This window comes from Brassica oleracea, chromosome C4 (assembly GCF_000695525.1).
Source record: "Brassica oleracea var. oleracea cultivar TO1000 chromosome C4, BOL, whole genome shotgun sequence".
NCBI lineage: Eukaryota > Viridiplantae > Streptophyta > Magnoliopsida > Brassicales > Brassicaceae > Brassica > Brassica oleracea.
In genome coordinates, this window is record NC_027751.1 from 8,888,027 (window position 1) to 8,904,233 (window position 16,207).

The 16,207-nt window shown below is 30.7% G+C and overlaps 1 protein-coding gene and 1 long non-coding RNA gene across 2 annotated transcripts; one reads left to right on the forward strand and one right to left on the reverse strand.

The window, feature by feature from the left end:
* The first annotated feature begins 649 nt into the window (after positions 1–649).
* LOC106340797 lies at positions 650–1,323 on the forward strand. Its single transcript, XR_001269510.1, has 3 exons — positions 650–695; positions 797–878; positions 961–1,323. It is a non-coding gene; the product is annotated as an uncharacterized LOC106340797 (long non-coding RNA).
* Positions 1,324–2,686: 1,363 nt separating this feature from the next.
* On the reverse strand, positions 2,687–5,625 carry LOC106340796 (auxin response factor 20-like). The gene is made up of 14 exons (XM_013779635.1): positions 5,583–5,625; positions 5,374–5,495; positions 5,185–5,280; positions 5,028–5,084; positions 4,788–4,931; positions 4,631–4,703; positions 4,465–4,555; positions 4,229–4,396; positions 4,022–4,135; positions 3,880–3,952; positions 3,650–3,788; positions 3,279–3,547; positions 2,893–3,077; positions 2,687–2,825 (listed from the first exon to the last, which is right to left on the reverse strand). Exons 1-14 carry the CDS (start codon positions 5,623–5,625, stop codon positions 2,687–2,689), a joined length of 1,713 nt encoding a protein of 570 aa, XP_013635089.1.
* Positions 5,626–16,207: the final 10,582 nt, after the last annotated feature.

Below are 16,207 nucleotides of genomic sequence, written 5' to 3' on the forward strand. Positions count from 1 at the left end.
TTTTTCTAAATCTAATGGTTAACCCCTACGAAATTCAGTTTTCGGTAAATGCTCTATAATTCTTGTTAACCTTATTTCTAAGTCGCAATCCCAAATCTAAAATAGTTCTCTATAAAAATGAAAACATTACAAAAATATAAGGTTCGTAAAACAACTATTTAAAAAATGCAACCTATTGATGAAAAATTCTGGAAAAATACTCATCTATCAACGAAAATTCTAGTTATCCTAATTTCAAACTCACAATCCTGAATCTACAATAGTTCTCTATAGAAATAAAAAACTTTCCAGAAATAGGAGTTTCTGTAAAAATTATTGAATATAAAACCTATTGATGAAAAAATGTGAAAGAATACTCATCTATCAACAAAAATTCTTGTTATCATAATTTCAAATTCACAATCCCAAATCTACAATAGTTTTCTATAGAAATGAAAATTTTCCAAAAATAGCATTTTTTGTAAAAATTATTGTTATCCTTATTTCTAAGTAACAATTCCAAATCTACAATAGTTCTTTATAAAAATAAAAAAATATCCATAAATAGCAGGTTTTAAAAAAAATATTTTAAAAATGCAACCTATTCATGAAAATTTCTGTTTTAAAAATGCAACCATTGTTTGCTAATTTTTTCATTCTTGTCAAGGTCCAGCGAAATAAATTCTAGACCTGGTCATTTTACCCGAACACTCATCGTAAGTCTCTCTGATTATCCTGCTACTTTTATAAAATTTCCGATCACATATATGTTTAGCTGTCTAATTTAATTATTATCGTTTTTCTGTTACGATTACAGTGTTATAAATGTTTGCGATCTATCTCTTGATAGCAGGGAGTTCACTGCAATTGTCGAAAAGTCTTCACATTTACCTGCCAAGGTATGAATAGTCGATCACTGCAGCAGTACATATGTATATTTCTATTACACGTCCTCATTGGAATGCACGTTGTATTTGCTAGGTATGAAGACACTCAGCATTGAGAGACCCCATACTGTTCCACAGAACCTCAGCCAGTTTGATTCTGGTATCACCGTATCACCATTATGCTTCTAATTCAAGCTCACGTTGTAGAGGGTGCTGATGTCTGCAAATGCATTACTCCGGATGTCCTTGACGTTGAGGTGGAAAGAATGTCAGTCATGATCTATGAAGATAACCTTGGAGTCCTCTGATTTGAGTGACCTAATCTTTCTGTTTTTTTTTTGTTTTGAGTTGTTGTGGAGGACCATCCTCTCATGGGTCGGTCATTTGCATAAAACTTTGGTACTGATTTCTCTATGTGTAATAACGCATCCTCGTTCTCTCTAATGACCTTCCTTTTAACAATGACACTCAATGGCCAACTTTAAATATACTCATCCAATATTATTCTTAGCCGGCTACAAACAATATACAAAGACATATTAACTTAAATAATTGGCAACAATGACAATCAGGTTTCAATGGAGCAAACTAATATTTTGGCGACTGGCTGCATTACCAAAATATTATGAAGTAAGCTTCTGTAACTACAAAAGTCTGCAACCAATACACAGAGATGGAGGAGTGGTACAACTATTTGAGAAACACTGTATTAGCTGGCCAATTATTCTTTTATACATTGATTATTGCATTAAACTACTACTCATGAGATTTCATGTTCATAATAAATTTTAGGTGCCCATCATCATTAACTTCTACGACCAAATAAATACGAGCATGTACGGATTGAAAAAATAATCTAACAAAGTTAATGCAGAGGACAGAATATGCAGGACCGGTTCAATGGTGTCATGGGCCCTGGGGCAACAAAAAAAAATTTAATTTCCAAATTATTATTTTTTAAACAAAAAATCTGATAGATATATGTTTTTTTCAAAATACTAGAAGTATTTTTAAAAATAAATTTATGGAAATAAAAAAAATACTTTCATATAAAAAAATTTTTGGACCCCTTTTCTTATTTTTAATGTAAAAATACATGTATTCTTTAAAAAAATCGGGCCCTTATCTATTAAGAAATAGGGGGACAACGGATTGGGCCCGGGGCGGTCGCAACGCTCGCCCCCCCATCTAACCCGGCTCTGAGAACAGGTTTTAAATCATAATTTATTACTTTCGAGTTATCTGCGTAGTGCATGAGACAGCTCTGTCATTTGGCTTCCTTTCAGTAGCCAACAACACGTAAAGGGGAGGGGATATATCTTAAGTTAATCATTACCATCTCCCCCAGTTATCTTTTAAACCATTTTAGCTTCCAACCTATAATACACCTACTCTTAACGGTAAGGGAGAGCATGACTGTTTGTTCTTTTCGTCTATCCTACTTACAATACAAAGCCCACATGATTTATGTTTTGGGCATTTTCCTAATTAGTAAATTCTTGTGGGATTTTGGCCTAATTCACTCTTGTTTTAATCCATTACCCATATAAGCTTTAAAACGATTTGGATATGATTTGGTTTTGGGTTGGTTTACTCCCCTACCCACGATAATAAACATGCCAGAAAGATATTTGAAATGAAAAAAAAATGAAAGATATGTGTTTCATTTAAAACTTCAATCAATAGACAAAACATCAATCATTAAATGCCAAAGCACTCCATAATATACTCTTAAGTTATAAGTCACACACATTTCCAAGTCTTATCTTGAATAAATTATAAAATAAGCAAGTTTTACATTTTTAAAACCAAAACCCTCTTTAATTATTGTTGACATCTGGTGGTAAGATTGTTGTTGTCAACCTTGGGTCACCTTCAGCGAATTTGTTATCTGCATTCACTATTTTGGCATCGTTTTCTGAATATATGAATATTTCCTTCGCCGTACTGCAAAATTTGCTACAAAAAATAAAAAAATACTAACTAATTTTTCCAAGTATTAAGAAAAAAGAAAGTAAAAACTTACGGCCACGGATCATCGCCAAAAAGCATCATATCTCCATCAGCGTTTATAAAAACTATTTTCCATTGATTGTGCATATGCAACTTGTCTTTGATATCAAAGAGTCTTTCTAGTTCATCGATCAACTGATTGTATCCATCAAAAACAGTTAAATCCATAGTTCTTTCTACGGCACCTTCCATGCAAACCTGATCAATAACCATATCAAAAGCAGATGAACTTTATAGTCATCTAAATCTATTAAGTATATGCAATTTTTATTAAAAATCTAAGATCAGAATAACAACATACTTTTTTTTAATGAAAACCCATGTTTTAGTTGTACCTAATAGATAGTTTTTAACTTGACTAATAAGTACAAAATAAGAAGATGGTGATCAATTTCATACCTTAGTTTTAGTTTGGATGTGGTCAACCTTTTCTTCTTCAAAGATTTTAGAAATCTTAGATTTTTTATATGAGTGAGTTGGTTGTACGGGATCCTTTGTTTTTGCAGGAACTGTTAGATCAACTCCAAACAGTCTGTAGCTAGCAGCCTCGGTCGTAGTTGACGTTTCTTTCATTGCTTGAACCATTTGCTCATTGTAGTTGGGTTTGGAAATGCTAGGGAATGAGTAGCTCACTGAAGATTGTATGCTCGTCTGTCCAATTTCTAGTCCTTGGATCAATGTAGGAACCCACATATTTGAACATATAATAAGAAACAAAATGATAAATAATTCACAATGATGTTTTAACTTATTGAGTAGTGTTTACTTACCAAAATCATTTATTTCACTTTGACGTTTGTTTTTTAGAAAAACTGATTTGAGAATGTTCGATGAATGTGTTAAAGGCTCGATCTCCCATGGAGATACCTTATCAGGTCTTGGAATTGTTGCAGCTTCATCCCATTGTAGCTATACAATAAAGTTAGTGGATATTATTTATTACTGTATAAAAAAATATTCTAAAATAATATAACTAAAGTAGAAATAGTACTGATCTGACCTCTAGACTTCGCCATTCTGAATTCTTCCAATGAGTGGAGAAATCTTTCACTCCTACTATTGTTCCATAGTATCTAGTGTAGTAAAATCATTTGCGTAAGTAATCATATTTCCAAAAAAGTAAATAAATGTTCAAGATTTACCTTATTTCACTAAAATCTCTTCCTTCGAATTTCATCAAAAATCTGGAGCCTACACTAAATTTCCTATTCACTCCATCTATAAATTTATCAAAGTTGACAAGGAACTGGCTCGACCTGATATCATCGCATCAATAATAAATAAAAGTGTATTTGTTGAACTAACTATTTGCATAATTTTTAATTTAATAAGAAATTTGTTTTCTTTACCTTGGCTTATAGAACACACCAAACATACATTTTCTTTCGATAGCATTCAATGCAGTAGCAACTACACCATGGTGCATACTCTGTTTTGAAATTACTGGTGATGGTATGTTGTGTTGTTGATGATGAGCTGATTTTCTGATTCCAACTCGTGATTCCCCATTCTCTCCTCTGTGATAAAAATAGTTAAAATCCAAAGTACAAAATACAAATAAGATGTAAAATGAAAAAAAAAATACCGGAGAAATACAAAACAGTCTCCAACAACCAAATCTTTTCCTTTTGCAAACTCATTCCAACCAGATGTGAAAAGATGTCTTTGTGGCGTACCTAGTTGATTGTTTGTGAGAAAATAAAGTTTAGTAATTAATATTCTCAATTTTGATATCAATAAAAATTTGTTACCTCTTAAAGTGTGTTTAAAGCTCCATTCATGACCATGAATATCTTTAGCAATTACCTCTTGACTTGGTGTTAGCTGAAATGTATCCTAAAAAACTTTTTGGTGAAAAATTTTATATAAAATTTTGCAATTTGAGTCAATATAAGTCAGTGTTAATACCAGCAGAGGAAGACATTCAATGGCATGTCTTTTATTCAAAACAAAACTACCCTTTTTATTGGTGTCAGAAGCACTTAACACCTTAGTAAAATAGTTAATGTTTTGTATGTTGTTTTCATGTCTAGGAGTTGGGATTTCAACTTCCTAAAAAAATTAAAATTCAAAATAGATATTAAAATAGATATTAAGAAAACCTGAAATTATGTTATTAAATAAATAAAATATTATTTTGCCACTCACAGATGTATCAGGCAACAAAGAAATTTCTGCATAAATTTCATCTGTTGTTGTCTCTACCTAAGACCATGTATAAAATATACCCAAATCAATATCACTAATTCAGTATAGCTTATGTGCATCTTATAAATAAGAAACATAAATAATCAATAAAACATACCTTCAGCTTGATACTAAAAACATTGCAGCAAATTTTTGAAGGAATATCAAAAATCGGTTTTAGTTGACAAAGTTCGTCGTTCATAGATGTAACTAGCTGGTTATACCATCAAATTTATGAGTAAGTTTTGCAAATCAAAACATATGCGAAAGAATATAATAAGTTTGTAAAAAATAAAAAAAATATTGCCTGCTCTATATGCCCTTGAGGAAAATAATTTATTTTTTCTCCAACTTTTGGAAGATGAAACAGAGGACCAGCACATAACTTCCATAATTGATTATACAAATAGTTATTGGTTCCATCAGTAGCTACACAAACAGCAAAAATATAATTATGGATAAATCTATTTCATCAATCGAAAACCAAACACAAATCCAAAAATTTCTCACTTATACCTAAAAATCCAGGTTGCACATGCATGATTTGACCACTCGCCATCAGCAATTTCTCACTTATTTCTGTTCGAACAATTTTGTTTTGAGACAATTTTTTTTTAATATTTCCACAAATTTGATATGTATCAGTATTTATAGGTAAAACAATATTGAAATAGTACATCAAAATATATTCGGATACGAGTTCTGACTAATAATTTTAACAAGTTACCAAAAAATGTCGGTCAAAGATGTATCTTTTAGAAAGACCAGAAGTTATTCAATATCAATAAATTATCAATTACGTTTCTAAATATATTATAATATTGTTAAAGAAAGGTCATGGACCAAACCCGCCTCATAATTAGATGGATATGCCTTTGGAAAAACGACAAAACAATGGTTTTCCCTAAGAGAAGTCAAAGGTAGAGTCTATGGATCCTCTGCTCGAAAATTATTGCATTCTTAGCTCTTTCATTAATAGGAAACTTACAAAACAGGGATTATAAGTGATGTTATAGGGACCATTCCATCATTTACATCTTTGATTAAAATTTACCAAAAAAAGTCATATGTTTCTACACGATACATACGTGTATAGGCAGTGGACCAATGGATCCACAATCTACATCATCACAGCTATCGGGCCACATCGGAACATCACTGCAAGTTCCTTATACAAAAATCAGTGTCTTCAGCGAAATCATAGACAATATATTTCCACCTTTGGAGAAGCCCAAAAAACTTTCTAGCTGACCACTGAAGGAAAGCTTCATTGAATCCTCTATAGGAAATCATCTCAAGGTAATAAGGGGTAGCAAAGAAATTAATCCCACAAAAAGGAATTTTAAGTTCATTGAAGAAGCAGGAGGATCGATTGTGTGCAGCCAGAATTTGATTCATTAAAAAATGTGGAAAAGAAAAAAAAACACTAACACAAATTATGCTATCACTTAAACTTCCCTGAGAAACATATTCTTGTATATATCCATTAATCACACTAACACAAGAGGATAGATGCATATTTTTTTTTGTCTATAGGCCCAACTTTGTAGTAGACATTTTCATCGTTGTTTGCAAACAATATCTTGTTCTTAGGCAAATCAAATACTACAACTACTCTGGCCAGAAACGCCCTCCCCAAAATCAAAGGTGTATTAAAACCATTGCCCATATCCACCACCTAAAAATCAATTAGATCAACACAATTTACAACTTTCACATCAAGAAAATTAATAAAGACTTGGTGGAAAAGTCTACAAACTGCATAGTCAGCTTATGAACTCATGTAACAAGACCCAATATCTCATCAATGTACTTAGATATGAGACTAATCGTGGACCCATTATCATGAGAGAAGCAATGTACTCAACCCCTGATATCAAACATGGAACAACAAACTTCCCATGATCGTCTATCTTGGGTAATTTTCTCATCGATGAACATGCATTCCTAGCCTTAACAAACAGTGCCACAATCTCCCTCATGGTTTATCTGGTGTTATTGAATTACTGGCCCAAATGGTAGTTATCACAAGCGTCTTCGAATGATATATTAAGAGAAATATTAATCATTCTTATGTAAGACATCCAAAGTCTTCTAACTTATAGGCTCTCTCAAATGTTGTGGCTCAACATATGGCACGTTAGGCACATAAGAAGATTGAGATGCATGCTTCTCGATGTGCTATGCTCTTTCCTCGACATCCTCCTTTAAACTAATGACTTTTTCAGTTTCTGTCCCTCGTAGTTGTGACAACGTTACATTGAGCTCTAATGCTTACCTCTGTCTTTCCAGGATGATGTATTTCTTAACGTTTAATGGCTTCATTATTTTGGGCATTTTAAATCTCCAACTCCTTCACATGAGTGTCCACTGAGTCGAATTTGGTGTTGAAATCATTGTAAATCTCATCTACTCTGGAATTGCATGCTTTCCAGAGTTTATCAATATATAATACTAAGGACAACCACAACAAAGAATTTATACATAATCAAAACAAAGAACAAAATTAATGGGAAAACATAATTAACATAAAAATAAAATGATTTTAAGAACGGTCAATACACAGTTAAATCTGAATATTGGGTGCCTCGAAATATACTGCAAAGTGATGAAGAAAAAGAGGTTCTGGAGTCGAGTATAACCAAACTTAAAGTCTTCGCTTGAAAAATAAAAGCACCTCAGAAGATATGTCATCTTATTTGGCAACTAATAACATGACATGTGGTGGTCGTAAGGAATCTGGTCCGCCTAAACCTGTAACGCAATAATTATTGTCCAAAATGTAGAGAACCAAAAGAAACTGTTACGCATGCGATCTTTGAATGTCCATCATCCAGACTAGAAACAAGCAGCTTCTCTAGCCTCCATATAAACCATCATCAACAGTCTTGTGACGCCACCACATTGTCTTCTAGCGTAGTTGAAAGATGCCCAGACCATTGACACACACAGCCACAGTGACGCCTTGGAGCAACATACCACTTTTTTTACTCAAGACCACGCCTCAGCTCCACGAAGAAGAAAGGGTCGCTTCCATACCTCCGTCAAAGAGCCTCCACTTTGAAAATATGATTCATATATGATATATAACCAAATCATTTCAAATGCAAATAGATATCAAACAAAATATACAATTTTCTACGCGAAGCGTAAACCATCCCTTAGTGTCCATTATAAAAAACTTACATGTTAATTAATAAGTATAGTAGATGGTTTCCATTGCCAACGAATGAATAATATTTTTAAACAATATTTAAATAAAAACATTTTATTACATTTAGTTTTAAGTTCATTACTTTTTAAAAAGTATCAAGTAATCATTTGTAGTGTTTATTTAGTTAAATTTCTAAGTTGATAGTATCTAAATTAGTTTAGTTTAATAAAAAAATTGCAATTATCCAAAATAATAGTTTATATACTATTTTATTTTTTAAAACATAAAAAATTAGTAAAATATATAGTTGCTTTTAGTTAAAAGATTTAACTTACAAAATATATTTATTAAACTTAATGAATGGAATAGTAATCACTCAATTAAATTATTTTATCGCAACAAAACTTTAAATACGTTTAATTTACAAATTTTATTAGGCTTATCATTACACTGAGTAATATACTTAATATTTTTTTATATATTTAACTATCTAATAAAAAGTATAAATATTTATATAATTTGTTTATTTTGATATGATAATTTAAAATTTATTAAAATGTCTAAAACTCTTGTCAAAATATAAATATTTATAATAATTTGATAATGTTATTATAAAGTATATGGTAATGACACAATTTCCTAAAAGCATCATTAAACTTTTGTAAAAATAGATAACTTTTGGAAGTATGAAGTACATATTATTTTACAAAAAAAAGTATTTGAATATTTAAAAATATTAAAAATACTTTAATACAAAGCACTTTTATTTACATATGATAATTATAGTATCATTTATATATTATATTTTAAAAATAAAAAACATAGAAAGTTTATAGAAAATTTTAATTATGAAAAAATAATTAAAAGAATGAAATATTTTGTTACAGTTTTACCGTATATGTATGATTTCTTATTAGAAACATCCAAAATATATAAATAATAAAATAAATAAATATTTTAATTTTTTATTAGTTTTTTAATTTGTAGTTTATAATAAATTTTATCTAAAATTTAAACTATTCTGCTTAACTTTTTAATTATGGTAGTTACTATATACGTATTGGTTTATATTTGAATTTCTATAACTAAATTTTGTCATATTTATGTTAAGCTATGTCATAATTATATAGTATACATGTCATTATCTTTACTATGCCATGTCACCATTTTCCTTAGAATGGCTGTGGTGATGACTTCTATACAAACCACTTTTTAAATAGTATCCTTTTAGGTTTGCATTTCTGGCATGTGAACAACATTGACCAATGGGCTAAAAGATTTGATGATTTGGCAATGTTTAGGAAATGTCATGTCCACATACGAAGGACAATGTGCTAAAGTCGAATTTGATCCAATATGGATTTAATTTTTAGGTTATGATTACTCTGTTTCTAATAATGTTTCAAACTTTAGTTTGTCGCAGTAAGGCTCCATTTTAAACCTCTAATATAGATTAAATTAAAATCTAATTTTTTTTAAAGTTTGTTAAGAGGGATTTTACAATCTAACATATGTAAATTGAAATCTAAACATTTCCAACCGTCATAAATAGTCTGCCAAAGTATATATTCATATAAAATTTGTGTCATATTATTATAGTTTGTATCCAAAATATAGAGTTACAGATAGAAAGGTATTTTCTGTAGTCATTATATCAAAGGAGAATATACGTCAATGATACTATCGTATCAAACAAATAATTAAATTGATACACCATATATTATTCTTAACCTAATTTATAAATCAGATTCTCACAGAAATCTTATATAAACACTGTAGAAACGACAAATTAAGTAGATTTAAAAATATCATTAAATGTGTATCGACAACTTATGTAGAGAAACAGATTGGATTGTTCGTGTGAAGGATTAAAAGTATATGTAAAGAACATATCACTCACCAAGGTAAAACACTTAGTTTGGTGTTGATTGAGGAGAAAGTATAATTAATCCTTAACTACTCTATAACTTATATTTTTTCTATGTGTATGTAATTGATTGGAATTATTATAAGGGTCTTAAAATTCAAGCAAGAGTTAGAAAAAAAATTATTTGTCGGTATGAACCTTTTCTAATCGAAAGAACTTGGGTGGAGATTGAAGATTTATGCCTCGCTGCTAAAATGTAGATGAAGAACATGATGATTACATACCATTTATTATGTTGTTTATCATATCTACTACTATCAAGAGAATTTAATACATGGAAGGTTAAATATTTACACTCCTCTTTATGTTAATTTGTAAATATTTTAAATGTTCTCTGATATATATTTCACTGTTTTTGCAGTCACAAGAAAATATATCAGTGGAAAAAGGTTTATAACTCATACTTAAATTAAACTAAATGATAGTTTCACCTTCTTTGACAGTGTCAAACTAAATGTATTGTCTTTAGATAATGTTCTTATTCAACATCAATGTTAAAAAGAGTTTTGTTTATTCATTTTGTGGGTTGTTTTGTAGTTATTATACCATTCTTTTGTCTTTCATATCAACCTTTAAAAGTAATAGTTTTGTCCTTTATTAAGTATATCACCAAGTAAATCGATATTGTCTGATGAACATGCAAATGAAAAAACAGGTTCAAATGGCTGAGAAGATCGACTTGAAAATGATACGTCCTTTTCAAGAAGAGTATGGCTTAACTCCCCAAGAAGGTTTTAAAAATACAATTTGAACATGTCTTTTTGAATAAGAGTATACCATTCCTGTATTTCATATCAACCTTTAAATACTTATAATATCTACATTAAGAGCATTAAAATGTTAATGTAAGAATCAAATACAAGAATGATATTTATGCCCGTACAAGCGTGCGGGCCATCCACCTATACTACATATAAAATTCAGAATGATATATTACATACAAGTAAACAATAAGTTAACATATGTATGTCTTCATACTGTTGCCGAAAATGATAGTTTTTATATAAGAGAATACAACTAATAGTCATAACTCATACAGAAATGTAAACATCAAATCTATGGATCATGTTTAAGCCAGCACAAGCAGGCGTATCGTCTACCTAGTTTATCAAAAACTGTATAACTAATTACTTTTTTTTAGTTTTTACATTTATAATTAAAGAAAGTATATTTAAATTATATTTTTTTTACATTTATAATTAAAGAAAGTATATTTAAATTATATTTTAATGTAAATTTTGAGCAAAAAAAAATAGATTTTTAAATATATGTGCATCAATACAAAACATATGAAACAGGGGGAGTAACAAACTATTCTTGATCGTCAGACAAAAAAAAGACTAATTATTAATCTTGGACAAACCAAGTAACAAACACATCATAAGGATGATTTGTGCTAGTTCTTAAAGCCATCTCCAACCTAAGTACAAAACACTATTTTAGTGTATTTTTACACAAACACCTTCTCTAACCCAACACTAAAAATCACATCATTTTAGTGTAATACTTTCACAAAAGTTTAGTGTGATACTATTCATTATACTAAAATACTATTCACTTATTTTATTAATAAAATATATAATTAAAAATGTTAAATTAAAAAAAATAAATACATATAATATTATAAAATAATTTTTAGTGTGAAGTTTGAAGTTGTAGTTGGAGATGAACTTTTTTTAGTGCTAAAAAAACACTGAAATAGTATTTAATGTGATTTTGACTATGTGATTAGCTCCGAGATTGGATTATTTATTCACAACACTCAGTCTCATGTATTTGTTGTGCATATCAAAGAAGATGACAGAAGAGTTTAATCGCAAACCTTAATTGAAAGCACCTAACATCCTTGGTTCTTTACAAAATTTGCAATGCTAATTAGTTTTGACTAAAGATAGATAACCAAACTTAAAACGAGAGCTGAAACAATAGCCCTTGCTAAAGTAAGATTTGCAGCCTGGTCAGAGACGTCGTGTGGGTTAACTTGATACTTGAGCGTCTTCATCTGATAAACCCTGAGATAACGTCCCACCCAAACAGAGGCTTTACCACCAAATCTATGTAGAACTTAGAAGCAAAGAGGTCAATTCAGTTGGGAAAGAACAGTCCTTTCTTCTTGATGATACATATTCAGTGGCAAGATGCTGCTCCATGTTTTGAATCGCAGACAGGATTTGTTTAATGTCATTGGACCCTATGGCTTCATCAAGACGAGACTTGCTTAGACTCAGGTTTGTCACTCTTACACTCAGGTCTCTGATAACCCTCCCGTGATCAACTGATCATAGACACGTTGTTCCGCATCAAATATAGCTTTATTCGCATTCAAAACCGCAGATTCCAGCTCACTAGCTTCTTTGTTACTTTTGTTGTTGTTGTTGTTTTCAACAGCTCCACAAAATGTTCTTAAGCTACTGCATCGATATAAAGAAGATGTAGCCGTCCTTGCCGTATAAATCTGAATCATGAAATTAAAACATGCGTTTATTTTGTGTACATTCTTCAACGATGAATGTTAAGTTTAGAGCCTTAGAGGAGAAGCGTACGATAGCACGAAGCAGCATATCGTTCCTCTCCTTCGCGACTCCTGTCTTTGCGGCGGCTGTGGAAAGTGAGAGATCTCGCAGGGTTCGGCTTTTCTTTCCTTTAAAACGCTGCAGTTTACTGTCGGTTAAAAGTATTGGGCCTCAATTAGTATTAAACATCAGTTTACTTGATTGGTGTGAACTTTCATGCCACAAATACAATCCCCGTCTTCTATTTGACATCCCCTGCCACTGCCATTTATTAATAATGTCTGCACGTGATGTCATCCTTCATCTTTTTTTTTTTTTTTTTTTGATAATCGAGTGTCCTGGCTGCACCGTGGTGGTCCAGACTAGAGACCGAAGCGAGCAATGACGCTACCAGAGCGTCACCATGTGGCTCACCGCGAACGGTCTTCGGTTTCGGGCGCTGGGGTTCCGCATGTGAATTCCTCAGTGGCCGGATTTCGAACCCAGGTGGCGGAACTCACAGCCGTGAGCCTTTTACCACCAGAGCTAGAAGCCCCGGTTGTCATCCTTGATCCTTGTGTGATAACTGGTATGTCATGCTAATTTTTTTTTTTCTAACATGTTAATTTTTATGATTGTTGATTGATAATGATTTTGTTGTAGAGGTTTGTTCTCCGTTGTTGTGGAAGTGCCATTCATTTTTGATAAGGGTGTTCTTACAAAACATTGTTTGAATGTCCTCACTATATGATTTAATTTGATCAGACTCCAGAGACTTTGTTAACAGTGAGTGTTGTGTTTGGGAGGAAATTCAGTTGCAAATTTTTTTTTTGTTTGTTTTTGGTGGTACGTATTTCAAACTCTTTTTATTTTTTTAAAAAAACAGGAAGACAATTTTTTTTCTGATTTTGGAAGTAAGAAAGTAATGGTGAAATCATAGTCTACACAATTCTCATAAAACTAATCTTAGCACACTTATTAAGTCATCCAAGACTGGCGATGTCTGTGTGACCAAATAAATGTTAGTTAGGATACGATAATATCAAATCAGAATAGTCTCCGCATATTCTTGTATACCTAAGAAACGATAGATATCACCAAGCCATATACGCTTTCATGGTATCGAAGTCTAGAAAGATACTGGCTCTCTTAATCAATTCTTCTCTGCGATCTTTCTCTTCTCTCCATCTCTTTCTTTCTCATCTCTTCTTCTCCCACTTGCGATTTATTGCCATGGCCACCCCCACATCCTCTGCTAATTCTGCTGACAAACCATTCGGGCATCAGTCAAATCCGAGCATACATTCCCATCGTGCTCAACCTTGACAAAATGAATTATGATGTGTGGAGAAAGATCATTGAAACACACTTGTCTCCCCTTTGGAATCATTGATCATCTTCACCTACTCCAGCAACTGAGAAAACATGGAAAGATCATGATGCACAAGTCAAGAGAAACGAAGTGCTTCTGTGAGAAAAGCCAATTTGCACCAGATGACCTGAAAAATACAAAATCTGTCCCGGAGAGCCCAACTTCTTCACAGGAAAAAAAAGCTTGGAGTTACTATTATGTAGGAGTGGGCGTTCGGGTACCCATTCGGGTTCGGTTCGGATCTAATCAGGTTTCGGATTTTCGGGTTTAAATATTTCAGCCTCATTCGGATATTTCTAAATTTTGGTTCGGATTCGGTTCGGATCTTTGCGGGTTCGGTTCGGGTTCGGATAACCCATTTAAATTATTTTTTAAATTTTAATATTCATTATATGCTTAAAATTTCTCAAAATCTATAAAACAAAATAATATATTACATATAAATTTTTATAATATATGTCAGAATACCTAAAATTAACATATAAATTGGTTTGATTTGAATATTTGGATAGAAAATCAATAGATATTTCAAGCATTTTGGTGTTTTGAATATATTTTAGCTATTTTAGACATTTACTTTTGACCATTTATGTATACTAGATCGCTGTCCGCGCTACGCGCGGATTATTGCCACGTGAAAGTTTAAAATTTAAATTATTGTTGCAGTATTACATATTATAAAATGAGTTCTAGTCAGTACATAATGTTTAGCCTTTGCAATAGTATAACAGGGGTATATGCTATGTTTTGTTGTTGAAATGTTGTTTGTTGTGGAAAGCTTTATTTGTCGTAAGATGCGGTGTTTTTAAAATCGGACCGAAGCTGAACCGGATAATTTTTGGATGGCGGTTTAATATGGTCCGATCGGATCAAACATGGTTCAATAATCTGATTTAATATATTTTTAATGTATATATTTAAAAGTAATGTAAGTAAATATGATACATAATTAAAATATAAATAAATTTAAAACATAAAACATAAAACATTATAAATATAAATTAGTTTTATGTTTATATGGATGATTTATAGATTTTGATAGTTTTAATGGTTTTATCAGTTTAATAACTCTGAGATCCAATCCGGCTACATGACCGATTCATGGTCGAACAATTATTAGATCCAACACGGCTATGTAACTTGTTCATTGTCGAACCAGATTCAACCATCGGGTCGGTCCGGTTTTAAAAAGATTGGTAGGATACAAAGTTGAGCGTTGACTTCATGTGTGATAACTTTTTTTTTTGTTCTTCTCTATGAAGCTTTGTATGATGTTAATGGTGTTCAAAATAAAAAATGTCTTTTGTTGTTGAAACAAATAATTGAATCGTATTTGATATAATTCTTTAAAATGACATGCGTTGATGTTCTGTATAGAAAGTCAGACCATTGTTGATTAACATTAATTTTCTATTTTATGTGTCAAATTAATTGACATTTTAACATTTACTTATTTATTTGATGTGTCGTTTGTACTTATTCAAAGTAAACCAACAACGACCTCCATTTTTACATCATCAAATAATAAGATACATCATCAAATAATAAGATAAACCAATTTTAATTGACTATCTATATCACTTATTTTTGAGTTAATTGTAAAAAGAGTGAAATTTAAATAAATACATAAAAATTAGCTATAAAAAGAGTGAAATTTAAATAAATGCATAAAATTTTATTAATCATTTAATTAATTAGTTATATTTAGATTACATGGATTTGTTTGTTAGTTTATATTTTTTCATTTGTTCACACATATTTAAAATAAATTAAATTTTATATAATGGATGCACGTAATATTTTCTACAATTATAGTAACTAAAATATATAAAATAGTAAGTTAATTTATTTTAGCTAAGAGTATGACTTGTTTGTATTAAAAAATATTTAACTAAAATATTTCGCATAAGTACTACATTTTGCGACATATATTTAAAATATTCGTTTAACTAAATTTATAGTTTATTATATTATATTGTCTTAAATTAAATATAATTTTGCATTTGGTAAAAAAAAAATTCATAGTTTAATTTTCTTAATCTATCTATTTAGTCATATCAAATTAAGATCAATATTTTGTGTAATGTTTTTAACAGGTTTTTACTGTATATGCGTTCTATTAAAAAAACAGTATTAGTAGATATCCTGATATAAAACCATAGACATTTTACTTGAAATTTGATGAAATAAAATTCT

What these genes read in the sequence shown, in the direction of transcription:
- LOC106340796 (XM_013779635.1), bottom strand. Translation starts at nt 5,625, where the DNA reads ATGGCGAGTGGTCAAATCATGCATGTGCAACCTGGATTTTTAG. An exon ending in TTTTTAGTATCAAGCTGAAG is followed by an intron (nt 5,085 to 5,184) that starts GTATGTTTTATT and finishes ACATGGTCTTAG; the next exon opens with GTAGAGACAACAACAGATGA. An exon ending in TTGAATGTCTTCCTCTGCTG is followed by an intron (nt 4,704 to 4,787) that starts GTATTAACACTG and finishes GATACATTTCAG; the next exon opens with CTAACACCAAGTCAAGAGGT.